This window comes from Bos indicus x Bos taurus, chromosome 17 (genome assembly GCF_003369695.1).
Source record: "Bos indicus x Bos taurus breed Angus x Brahman F1 hybrid chromosome 17, Bos_hybrid_MaternalHap_v2.0, whole genome shotgun sequence".
Lineage (NCBI taxonomy): Eukaryota > Metazoa > Chordata > Mammalia > Artiodactyla > Bovidae > Bos > Bos indicus x Bos taurus.
Window position 1 is genome coordinate 26,581,261 of NC_040092.1, and position 13,107 is coordinate 26,594,367.

At 45.4% G+C, this 13,107-nt stretch overlaps 1 protein-coding gene, 1 non-coding gene and 1 pseudogene across 3 annotated transcripts in view; 1 reads left to right on the forward strand and 2 right to left on the reverse strand.

The window, feature by feature from the left end:
* The first annotated feature begins 4,930 nt into the window (after positions 1-4,930).
* ADGRD1 (adhesion G protein-coupled receptor D1) overlaps positions 4,931-13,107 on the forward strand; it is a 176,253-nt gene continuing 168,076 nt past the window's right edge. Inside the window, exons 1-2 of one of the 2 annotated variants that reach the window (XM_027567068.1) lie at positions 4,931-5,604; positions 5,694-5,730. In XM_027567068.1, the coding sequence (XP_027422869.1) occupies positions 5,539-5,604; positions 5,694-5,730 (103 nt within the window). In that variant the 5' untranslated portion in view covers positions 4,931-5,538. The remainder of the gene's footprint in view (positions 5,605-5,693; positions 5,731-13,107) is intronic. The other variant, XM_027567069.1, reaches the window with a different exon arrangement.
* On the reverse strand, positions 6,739-7,008 carry LOC113907628 (annotated as a pseudogene).
* TRNAW-CCA lies at positions 9,781-9,853 on the reverse strand. Its single transcript has one exon. It is a non-coding gene; the product is annotated as a tRNA-Trp (tRNA).

Here is a 13,107-nt window from a genome sequence, read left to right on the forward strand (position 1 = left end):
AAATTGGAGGATAATTGCTTTACAGTATTGCATCGGTATCTGCCATATTATATATACATATCTCCTCCCTCATACGAAGAGTTGACTCATTGGAAAAGACTCTGATGCTGGGAGGGATTGGGGGCAGGAGGAGAAGGGGACCACAGAGGATGAGATGGCTGGATGGCATCACCGACTCGATGGACATGAGTTTGAGTGAACTCCGGGAGTTGGTGATGGACAGGGAGGCCTGGCGTGCTGTGATTCATGGGGTCGCAAAGAGTCGGACACGACTGAGCGACTGAACTGAACTGAACTGACTGATCTCCTCCCTCTCGAGCTTCCCTCCTACCCCCGACCCCCACCTCACCTCTCTAGGTCATCACAGAGCACTGAGCTGAACTCCCTGTGTTATACAGCAGCTTCCCACTGGCCATCTGTTTTACACGTGGTAGTCTATTATGTCAGCGCTAATCTCCCAATTCGTCCTACGCTCCCCTTTCCCTGTTGTTTGCACAAGTCTGTTCTTTCTGTCTCTCCATTCCTTCCCCGAAAATAGGTTTGTCCGTACCATTTTTCTAGACTCCATATATATGCATTAATATACGGTATTTGTTTTTCTCTTTTGGACTTACTTCACTCTGTATGACAGGCTCTAAGTTCATCTGCCTCTGATGGTCAATCTTATTCTTGGTTGCCCAGAAGCAGAGCCTGGGGTTGACAATGTGTGTGTGTAGCTTTCTTGGAGGTTGATTCCAGGCATGAAGGTGTTTGCTGCTGCTGCTAAGTCGCTTCAGTCGTGTCCGACTCTGTGCGACCCCATAGACGGCAGCCCACCAGGCTCTGCTGTCCCTGGGATTCTCCAGGCAAGAACACTGGAGTGGGTTGCCATTGTCTTCTCCATTGTGTGAAAGTGAAAAGTGAAAGTGAAGTCACTCAGTCGCGTTCGACTTGTAGCGACCCCATGGACTGCAGCCTACCAGGCTCCTCCATCCATGGTATTTTCTAGGCAAGAGTACTGGAGTGGCTTGCCATTGCCTTTACAGGGAAATAAAACAGGCTGATGAGAAAGTCAATTCAAAGGTTGTTATTGGGTTGCCAACCCTGGAGTAGAAGAGAAGGGGGGTGTTTATCTGCTGGGTCCTGAACCCACTGGGCAGGGCTGCTCCCTGTCAGTGAGTGCCCCAGTTCTGGGTAATGATGCATGTGGCCACGTGCCCCCACCACCCCCACATCTCATCTGTCAAGTGGAAGGGGCCCCAGGCGGGCAAAGGCACACTGTGGGGAGTGAGGCTGGCAGGGGCTGCTATCAGGAAGATCATCCCAGTGCGTAGGACTAAGGAGTGAGGCTGACAGGACCAGCAGTGATGAGCAAGAGGGCCTGGGATGCCAGCAACCAAGCTCCACCTCTCTCTCTGTCCCCCCTCCCCTCCTGCCCCTTCCCTTCTGTGCCTACAGGTCACTGAAGGACAAACGACTGCAGCTTCTGAGATCCATCCCTTTCGCCAGGACTCTTGATCACAGAAGCCAAGCTCAAACTTCCTCCAGGGAAACGTGAATTGATTGGTGCCTGTCGGCAAAAACTGGCTCTAGCCTCGAAGGAGCTCAGCAGACTCCAGTCTGTCCATTCTTTCCACCATAGTAACTCTTTATAGTGGAAAAGCGGGTATGAGAAGCCTTAATTTAAGATCCTTCGGGGTTATAGCAGCTCCAGTGGGGGTGGGGGGCCTCTTCTCTTCCAAGGCGCTGGTCTGGGAAGATTAGAGCCTAGCAGTAGGATGTACAACAATCACAGGCCTGGGGCACGGAGGTGCTGCGGGGGGGTTCCCACCCTCCCCCGCTACCTGCCCTCCCGACAGAAGCACGTGGGCTGATGGAGGGCGCACCCTCCAAAGGAAGACCACTTACTTGTGGCCACAGAAGGGGAAGGGGAAGCCTGGGCTGGCAGAAACAACACAGGCCCTTGGTACACCCCAGGCTCCTTCCAGAATGTCTTTCCAGAATGTTCTTCCTTCCCTTGTCCCTTAAGAGAGAGAATTCCCCAACTCCCTCCCACCATTTCTGCAGTGCATTCATCTCTCAAGCTCTAACCCTGTTGATGTCTATGGTATCTGTGTGTTGCTTATACCCCTAACACTGGCTGGGGGCATCATAGTTCTTCCTGGGGCGGCATCTCCACGGAACCCAGTGGGACAGGGCCAGCCCTGCCCAGGGAGCTCTTTACAAATATGATGGTGTGTTGAAGGCTGTGTGGGTGGGGAGGTGCAGCTGAGGGAGAGGAGAACCAGGCACTGAGAATTCATCACCCTGCCAGCGTCTGGGCAGCTCTACAGGGCTCTTCATGAGCTCCACGCTGTCCTCCTGCTGAGCAGGAGGACACATATCCAGCTGTGGGTGAATAATCCAGCTAAGCCCCTATTTTCAGTCAACTTTACACTTTGTTTCATCCCTGTAAAACTGTATTGAATAGAGCCTAATTGGAATTTAAGCTTCCTTTGATTTGTTTCAGCTTTATCACAGTATAATTGACAAAATTGTAATATATTTAAGGTGTGCGATGTGATGATTTGATATACATGTACACTGTGAAAAGACTCCCACAGCAGAGCTAATTAACACATCTGTCACCTCACGTCTCACATATTTATCTTTTTTGGGGGATGAGAACATAAATTCTACTCTCTTAGAAATGTTAATTACACCATATAGTCTTATCCACTAGAGTCACCATATTATATATTGGATCCTCATCTTATAATTGAAGGTTTACATTCTTTTACCAACCTCTGGTAAAGGGATTCACAGGGATGGGATTCCAGATGGGATTCCACACTCCATCAGTATCTTTTCCAAAATCCCCCCACCATAGGAAAGGATGCTTTACACAAAGATGGGCTCATCTCAGCCCATGAAAAGGAACCGAGAAAGGTGAGAGATGTGAATGAGCACGAACCTGCTATCTGGGATTGAGACGAAAAGCAAGTCTATGGGGAGTGAGGGCAGGTTCCGCTGACTTTGATTTCTACCCAGTTTTTATTGCTGTTATTGTACTGAGATGCCTCCTGTTATCTGATGGTGATTTTTAAAAAATGTTTATTGGAGTATAGTTGGCTCACAATGTTGTGTTGATTTCTGCTGTACAGCGAAGAAAATCAGTTATGCATATACACATATCCACTCTTCTCTAGATCCTTTCCCCATGTAGGTCATCACAGAGTATTGAATAGAGTTCCTTGTGCTATGCAGTAGGTCCTTATTGGTCATCTCTTTTATATATGGTAGTGTATATATGTCAGCCCCAATCTCCCAATTCATCCCTCCCCCTTTCTACCCAGTAACCATAAGGTTGTTGTCTACATCTGTCACTCAATTTCTGTTTTGTAAATAAGTTCATTTGTACCATTTTTTTAGATTCCACATGTAAGTAATATCATATGATACAAGTCTGACTTTCTTCACTCAGTATGACCATCTCTGGGTTGATGGTGATTTTTATGGTTAAAAAAAGAACACAGCCAGCGTGGTTCAGTCTCAGTGATGGGACAGGTCCATTTAATCAGCAATCTGTCTAATGTTTCGTAAATTAAGAAGCGGACTAAGGAAAGTCTGCATTGGCTCCCCCTCCTCTTGCATCTTTCTCTTTCTTCCAGAGGGAGGCGGTGGGAAGGAGAGAAAGCAGATGAAATGCAGAGATAAAGGCTGTAAGTTTCCACTGAGGCCATCAGTCTAGGCTACAGGATAAAGGTGCAGTTATGACAGTGGAACCTGCCATTTTTTTCAAGTGCGAAGAGATGGAGAAACGTGCGCAGGAATTTTCTGGAACCCTGCTGCCGCTGTGCAGGGAAGTTCAGGCTATCAGATCATCTGAGAGGTTGTGGGCTACAGGCGCAAGTTAAAAATAATCACTTTACAGTTTTGACATCACTTTTTTTTGTTCTTCCCCATGGAGACTGGAGGTCATTTTTCTTATCCTCTTTAGGAAGTACTTGGACTCTGTTCCCATTTAAAGTCAGGACGAAGGAGCTGATAATATTAGTTAACATTTAATGAGTGTTATTTTCTACTTTATAATAATAATCACAGCTAGCATTTATTGAGTGATATTTTTTTTTTCCTTGCAAAAAACAGCGAGCGTTTATGGAGTGCTACATATTTTCCAAGCACTGCTTTGAAAGCCTTATATGTATCATCTCATTTCTTGTTACAGCTCTTTGGAGCTGAAACTATTACCTCCATTTTACAGATGAGGAATTTGAAACAGAGAGGTTCAGTAACTTGCCTAAGAACACACAGCTAGTTACGTGTTGGAGAGGGTACAGGGAGGTAAGTGTTAGTTAATTAAGTGTGTGTTAGTTAGGGGCATCCCTGATGGCTCAGACAGTAAAGAATCTGCCTGCAGTGCATGAGACACGAGTTGGTATTTGTGTGGGTTAACTGTGTTACTTAATGGTGTGTGTGTGTGGACATGTATGCAATATAGATTAAAGTTTTAGTTTCTAGTAAAGTAAGATGAGGCTGGCTAAGGGTCCCTGGATGCTGTGGCTGGGGGGAAGATGTGGGGTTTGGTGTAATGGCCCAGTGCACCTTGTAAACAGTTTCATTCATCTCTGAAAGGGTTAAAGAGAAAAGTGGCCAGCATCCTGTGGAGGGCATGAGCTGGGGAATGGGTGTGGGTGTTTTTTTTTTTTTTTCCATCCCTAGATCACCTTACTTTTTTCTTTGGGCAAAGAAGACTCAGCTCTAAACAGAGTTTATTGTCTGTTGTATGTTTTGTATTTATTAGTATTTACACTGACTTTGAGGGTGTTAAGGGAAGGCAGCTAAGGTATGTCCACACCCTGGCTCTGTCTGCTCTGCTTCAGAACCGCAGATCCTGAAAATAATTCCCAGTTCTTCTTAACAGACCGGTGTTAGGACCCAGAAAGGATCCAGCAGCCGTGGGATATAAACAGAGGAGCAGAGCTGAACAAAGTTTGAGGAGAGAGCCTTACATCACTCACTCTCTCCACTCCGAGCGCCGTGCCGGGGGACAGACGGAGGTGTAAGCCTGAGTCACACCAGAAGAACTTAGGCAGCAAGGCGCTGGCCAGAGAGCCCCGGGAGCTCCAGACACAATTCCTCCCGCTTCCAGGGAAAAGGGCAATGTCCAACTCCAGACCTGAATGGGGACAAATGACGGCTCTTGACAGCAAAAGAAAACCGTGAGGGACCCAAGATTGCCCCCTGAGCCTCGCCACTGCAGTCCCAGCCCTGGATAGCTTTTCAGGAGTTTGGATCGGAAGCAGTTTCTCCTCCCCTCATCCCGGGGCCGGTTGGTCGCTCCAATGTGTTTATTGATCACCGAAGACTCTGAAGTTTGGAGACAGGCAAGAAACACCTCTTAACTCTCCACGACTCTGCCCTCACTCTGAAGTTCACAAACTCTAGCTAAACAGATGGTGTTCTTATTTCTGGAACCTGTGACAATGTCCCTTTCCCAAAGAAGTGAAAGTTAAAGGCAACTCTGTCACAGACCCTCAGGAATTCCACTTGGATCATATTTTCACCTCTGAAAAAACCATGAAGAAGCTGCTGCCTCTTTGCTGCTGGCACTCCTGGCTGCTGTTATTTTATTGTGATTTTCAGGTAACGTGCCCAGGCGGTGCTCGTCGAGTCGGGAACAGATTTCTGCTGGGAGGTTGCTTGTGTCTTATAGTGTGATGTTTTGTGTGCAGGTGCGCGGGGCCCACACCAGGTCACACGTCCATCCAGGTAAGGCAGCTTCCCCATCTTCTGCTCACTACCTGTTCTTCCTGCCCAGTCTGGGGTCTGGAGGCAGTTTGCTTGTGTGTCTCTGAGGCTCTTGGGGAAGGAGCCCTTCTTGGGCTCCGCTGGCCCCACCAGCTGTCCTGACACCTTGTCCCCTGGGTCACTCATCGTCCTCCACCTCTGACTTGGAGAAGCAGGTCTCTCTGCGCCCCGAGCCTCTCGCTCTGGGGCATCTGAACACTTGTGATTCAGGAAATGGGATGTTCGTAGGTGAAGCATCTTCTGTCCTTGACTCATGTCGTGCGTCTCCAGCGCAGATTCACTTGAGCTGCCTTAGAGCAGCTTTTGTCCCCATCCTTTTGTCCCTGCCCTCTTTTGTCCACATCTCTCCGACGGGAGCTTGACTGCTCCAGCCCCTCCGAGGAAACCCCTCACCCACCCCCGGCTGGGTTCCCTTTCCCTTTGCCATCGTGAGTCCTGTCTGGACGCCTCACCATGAGGCTTTCCACAGGGAGGACGGAAGAAGCGAGAAACTTTTCCTTGCTCCTTCCCAGAGAAGGAGGTCTCTGGGACCATGGCAGGGGTGCACTTACTGGCCCTTGTTCCCATTTGCTGCTTGGCTGGTGCATGCATGGTGGAGGGGACCTCACACTAACATCCCCAAGTCTTTGCCTGGGAGCCATGAGAGCAACACTGGCCTGGGGGTGAGCGTGCTTCTGGCCGTGATTCTTGTCTAGAGCAGCCCTGCTGCCTCCACAACCCACCAGAGATGGTGGGCGCAGCATCCCCACGGTGTGAATCCAGGTTCCAGGAGACGGACCCCGGTCTCGTGGGAGCACCAGCTTGGTGCTGGGTGAAGGTGGACGTGGGGTGGGGGGTCTGTCCCCGTTGGAGTGACGCGGCCCTCACGGTGGGCATCCTGTCATCTCCCTGTCTTTATCTGCAAGTTTATCCTTAAATGGAGAACAGGTTCCAAGACAACACTTCCTCCTAGCTATAGGTGGCATCAGACATTATGGCAGGGAATCCAGATGTTTAAGCAGAAACGGGATTAAGGGTCGTCATTGCCTCAGGCACCAGGACCAGCAGATGTTTCTCCAGATTTCTTTATTCCACCTGTGGCCAGGGGCGTTTCCCTGGCAGCCTTCCCTTTTAGTTCCTCCGATTTCTTCTGCTCCTCCTCCTGTTTCAGCTTGGATGTCTTATCTTCCTTATCCGTCTCCTGAGCTGCTTCTTGGGCTGCTTCAGGGGCTTCTTCTTGCCACCTTGGCAGCTCAACATAGCACCTGCCGCCCCTTTCCCAGACCCTTCCAGGTTGTGCTGCTGTTTCTTTTTATCTGCACATTCAAGTTCAGTCTTCCGTTGAAAAGGATGCGAAGCTGGTAAATTTTCACCAGCTCCCCTTTCCTTGGCCAAAATGCTGAATGATTTGGGGATAAATAAATCATCTAGCATTGCACTAGAGGGAGGCTGTGTGAGCCCTACCGCTAACCCACGCCTCATAGCTCACGCGGATTTCCCAGGAGAGATGAGGGGAGGGGTCTGGCCAAGAACATCAGGCAGAGTGAACAAAGCAGTCCTGAGACCCCAGCCCCATCAGGGAGGAAGGAGAGCTGCAGGGGCGTTCCCACATTGTGCCTTTGGCCACATCTCCCCACATGCACTCGCATCCTAGGCTCTCAGCTTCAAGGAGCAGCTTGAATCCAGCCTTGGTTTCATAGAGAGACTGTTCCTTTCACATCCTAAGTTAGTGTAGAAGATCTTTTTCTATTGGTCAACTAACTACCTTAGAGAAATCATACTAATACTGACGATCACAGACATGTTACTAAAAAGGAGCAGTAGACACTGAAACCTGGGTGGGGAGAGTTCAAGTTCAAAAACCCAGATTTCTGACACATACATGTACACACACACACACACACACACACACCAGGCCTTGTTTTAAACAACTGGGATATGGTACAAACAGAACAGTCTTTGCACTCAAGTTGCAAAGAGTCTGATAGAGGAGACAGACTACAAATATACTAACAAACAAAAACTTTTAAATTATAGTGTGAGTGCCATGGGAAGACAAAGAAGGGGGTTGGTAGAAAGAGTGGATGGTGGGCGATAAAAGGTGATCAGGGCAGGCCTCTCAGAGGGTATGTCCTGTGGACCGAGGCTTGAAAGACAGAGCTGGTTATGCACAGCAAGAGAGCAAGGGGACTTCGGGGCAGGGGCGACAGCAGGGAGTCCTGCTGTGGCATGAACTCGGTGTGTCATGGGCCAAACAGGAGGGGACCACGGTTGGCACGGGATTGGCAGGGACCAGTTTTCCTCTGTGTGGTGTAGTTTTCTGTCCAGTGAAGTCAGTGGAACCCTGGAGACATATTTCCCTCCACACATTCAAGGGGTGAGGGCTTCCCTCTACTGACACAGAGAGTAAGTAACAGGGAAAGGATGGAATAGAAAAATCTGGAAGAAAAACTGAAAAGGAAAAACAAAAGCTATTATTAACTTTCTTTCTGAGTATTGATACCCCTCCGTCCCTCCCCCCTCACCAAACTGGATCAACGAAACATTAAATATGGATGAGAAATTATTCCTGAAGAACTGATTTTTTAAAAATGTATTTTATTGAACTATAGTTGATTTGCCATGTCGTGTTAATTTCTGCTGTACTGCAAAGTGATTCAGTTATACATACGTACATGTGTGTGTATATATATATGTATATATATATATTTATCATACTCTTTCCCATTATGGTTTATCACGAAATATTGAATATAGTTTCCTGTGCTATACAGTAGGATCTTATTGTTTATCCATTGTATATGTAATAGTTTGCATCTGCTAACCCCCAACTCCCAATCCTCCCCGCCACCTTGACAATCACAAGTCTGTTCTCTATGTCTGTGCGTGTGTTTGTTTCATAGCTAAGTTCATTTGTGGTCATATTTTAGATTCCACATGTAAGTGATATCATATGGTATTTGTCTTTCTCTGTCTGACTTACCTCATTTAGTATAAGAGTCTCTTGTTGCATCCATGTTGCTGCAAATGGCATTATTTCACTTTTTTTCATGACTGAATAACATTCCACTGCTTACACAGGCCACATCTTCTTTATCCATTCATCTGTCAATAGACATTTAGGTTATTTCCATGTCTTGGCTATTGTAAATACTGCTGCTGTGAAATAAGGGTGCATTCGTCTTTTTGAATTAGAGTTTTCTCTGGATAAATATCCAGGAGTGGTATTTCAGGATGGTATGGTAACTCTGTTTTTAGCTTTTGGAGGAACCCCATGCTATTCTTCATAGTGGCTGCACCAACTTACATTCCCACCAACAGTGTAGGAGGGTTCCCTTTTCTCCACACCCTCACCAGCATTTATTTAGTTGTAGACATTTTGATGATGATGATTCTGACCGGTGTGAGTTTTGCACTTTTGATTTGCATTTCTCTGATGTTTAGTATCTTTTCCTTTCCCTGTTGGCTATCTGTATGTCTGAAGAACTGCTTTATAGTTGTGACCTAGGCTGGAAGTCTGTCTCTCTCAGTTTATTTTTTAGGGCTGGGGGATGTTTTGAAGACCCTGTATGAACCGTGTTACCCCTCAGCTGTTGTCTTGTCTAAGTAGACATTTAGTCTGTTTAGGTTTCTTTGGTGAAAACCAGGGTGACTGTACAACCTGAAGATTCCATATCACCTTCTTTTTGGGAAAATAGCTGAAGTGTCTAATTCACAAAAAAATGAAACCCTTTTCTTCTGACACTTTTAGGTTCATGGATTGTTTACTCTTTAGGTTGTAAAAGGAAATCTATGTGTTCAATTAATTTCCTTGATATGTCTTATTAATGCCACATAATGTTTTAATTAATTAAAAAAACCTAAATTGCTGACATTACCATGTGGGGAGATTTCAAATTTAAAAAATATGTATTTCTGATTTAAAAAATATTTATTTAGTATTTATATATTTGGCTGCTCTGTGTCTTAGTTGTGCATGTGGGATCTTTAGCTATGGCATGCAAACACTTCGTTGTGGCCTGTGAGATCTAGTTCCCCAACCAGGAATTGAACCTGGACCCTCCGCATTTGGAGTGTGGAATCTTAGCCACTGGACCACCAGGGAAGTCCCTCTGACTTCTTTTTGAAAGTGGGAGACCTGGCAATACTAGGCATATCCTCCTACAGAGGTGGGATCATTGGCTTGGGAAGAAGTCACTTTCTTTAGACAGGACACTCATTTTCTTCCCCGCCCAGCCGCCACCGCCCTGAGACCTGGGAGTGAGAAACCGGGGTGGTCCCGGTGTGTGTTCCCAGCACCTTTTCTGATCACCTGTGCCTTCCAAGTCGGAAGCCACAGTGAGCATCATCCCTGGCCTCCCTGCAGGTAACTCCTCATGCCCCTGGCCCTCATGGATATTTCAGTGTGCACCTCCTTCATGACTTACTGGACAAACTCAGTGTTGATAGTTACATCTGGGCCATTTGGTGGGTAGCGTTCAGGCCCTCTCCTGGTTACAGACCCCCTCACCCAACCACTGATACTTCCCATCACTGGGCACTGGCTGGCAGGCAGGTGGCGGAGGGGGGGGGGGCATCTTTCTATGTGAACAAGACACAATCCCTCGATTCTATGAACCTTCCTGCCCAGGATGGACATGGCCATTTCTCAGTGGAGCTGATAATGGAAAGAAATTTATTACCCACAGGCTTCATTTTATGAAGACGAAAATTCTGAAGATATAACATCTGTTCTTTGCTCAACAGATGTTATTTCCTTTTCCTATTTTTTTTCCCCAGATGAGTTGAATATCAAGTCAATGATGTCTTCTCCTCTTCAAAATTAATATCCCAGATTTTAGGGGAAAAAAATCATGGTATAAATAGGGATGAATATTTTTGATTTTTGCATTTCATATTCTTACTGTGGAGGTCCTGGAATAGAACCACTGATTTCCCAGAGACATAAGTCCCTAACAGGTACAAGAGAGTTAGTTGTGCACACAGCTACCTCTCTGTGGCCCCTATTGTAGAATTAGCTAGATTCTTGGCTTCCATTTTTGATGCATGTACATAACCCTGAAGGGACAGCCTCACAGATGCAAACTGAAAAAAGAACCCGATAATCTGGACCTGGGCACATGTTTGGCATCCTGGTAGAAATTCAGATGTTAGATGGAGTGCTTCAGTTTTCTCTGAAAATTTCATATGGACATTATCTACGGTCACTTTAACTGTGAAAGCAAGACTTAAATGGTTGTTAAAATACAGGTCCTAACATTCAATTGCTTCCCTGGTGGCTCAGAGGTTAAAGCGTCTGCCTCCAATGTGGGACACCCAGGTTCGATCCTTGGGTCGGGAAGATCCCCTGGAGAAGGAAATGGTAACCCACTCCAGTATTCTTGCCTGGAGAATCTTATGGATGGAGAAGCCTGGTAGGCTACAGTCCACGGGGTCGCAAAGAGTCGGACACGACTGAGCAACTTCACTATAACAGTTAACAAAACAGAAATGAAAATCTCGCATCTTACACCCCATTTCTCAATTTTGTCACCCCAAACGAGTCTTCTCAGTTTCTAGAGTACACAGCCAAGCACCCCCTCTTTCTCTTTTCCCTGCCCTCTGAAACACTGTATTTTACACAAAATAGTTCACAATATACATATTTTTCTCACCTTGATTTTTTTTATCTTAACAATACGACTAAAGAATATTCTATGTCAGTACATGTAAATCAGCATCATTATTTATCCTAGTTACACCCTAGATCATTATATAGATGTTCCATATTTATTTAGCCAGCCCTCTGTAAATGAGCATGTAGGCTGTTTGCAGGTTTCTGTTACTATTTTAAAAATTCTGCAACAAATACCCTTGTACATAGGTCTTTGATCATATGCATGAGAATACGCTAGATCTTCAGAATAAATTTCTGGGAATTAAATTGCTAGGTCAAACATCATGTGAGCTTAAGATTTTGATAGATATTGCCCTCCAGAAAGGTGAACCCCCACCAGAAAAGGTGGTAGAACTTGCCCACTTCAGTGTGTTGTTGTTCAGTCAGTAAGTCCTGTCTGACTCTTTGTGACCTCATGGACTGTAGCTTACCAGGCTCCTCTGTCCTCCACTATCTCCTGGAGTTTGCTCAGATTCATGTCCATTGAGTCAGTGATGCTATCTAACCAACTCATCCTCTGCCACCCCCTTCTCCTTTTGCCTTCAGTCTTTCCCAGCATCAGGGTCTGTTCCAATGAGTTGCCTCTTTGCATCAGGTGGCCAAAGTATTGGAGCTTCAGCTTCAGTAACAGTCCTTCCTAATGAATATTCAGGGTTTATTTCCTTTAGGATTGAATGGTTTGATCTCCTTGCAGTCCAAGGGATACTTAAGTCTTCTAATAAGTGTAACTTTTCATTTGCCAGTCTGATAAGTGAATAGGCTAGCTCGCTGTAGTTTTAACATGCTTTTTAAAATTATCAGCATGGTTGAACTTCTTATATTTCTAAAAGTAATTTGTATTTCTTTTTCCTTGAACTGTCTATGTCTATTTTGTATATAGTAGTATATATATTTTAATCCCAAATTTGTAATTTATCCCTTCCCCTACTTTCCCCTTTGGTAACCATATGTTAATTTTCCATGTTTGTGAGTCTATTTCTGTTTTGTAAATAACTTAATTTGTATCTTTTTTTTTTTCGATTCCACATATAAGTGATATCATTTAGCATTTGTCTTTCTCTGCCTTGTTTACTTCACTTAGTAAGATAATCTCTAAGGTCCATCCATGTTGGTGCAAATGGCATTATCTCATTTTTTATGGCTGAATTGTACTCCATTGTATACATATGTACCACTTCTTCTTTATCCATTCATCTGGTGATGGACACTTAAGTTGCTTCCATGTCTAGACTGTTCTAAATAGTGCTGAAATGAACACTGGGGGTGCATGCATCTTTCTGAATTAGAGTTTTCTCTGGATATGTGCCCAGGAATGGGATTTCTGGGTCATACGGTGCTTCTATTTTCAGTTTTTTAAAGAACCTCCATACTGCTTTCCACAGTGACTGCACCAATTTATATTCCCACCAACAGTGTGGGAGAGTTCCATTTTCTCCACACTTTCCAGCATTCATTATGTGTAGACTTTTTTATGATGGCTATTCTGGTTGGTGTGAGGTGGTACCTCACTGTATTTTTAATTTTTGATAATTAATGTTGTATTTTTGATAATTAGAGATGTTGAGAATATTTAGTAGATATTTTTTGATTTTTGAGTTTTCTTTATTAAGAATAGGTCAAGTCAACCGGTGTCTCCTGCATTTCAGGCGGATTCTTTACCAGCTAAGCTACCAGGGAAGCCCTTCATTTATTCAAGGGTTCTT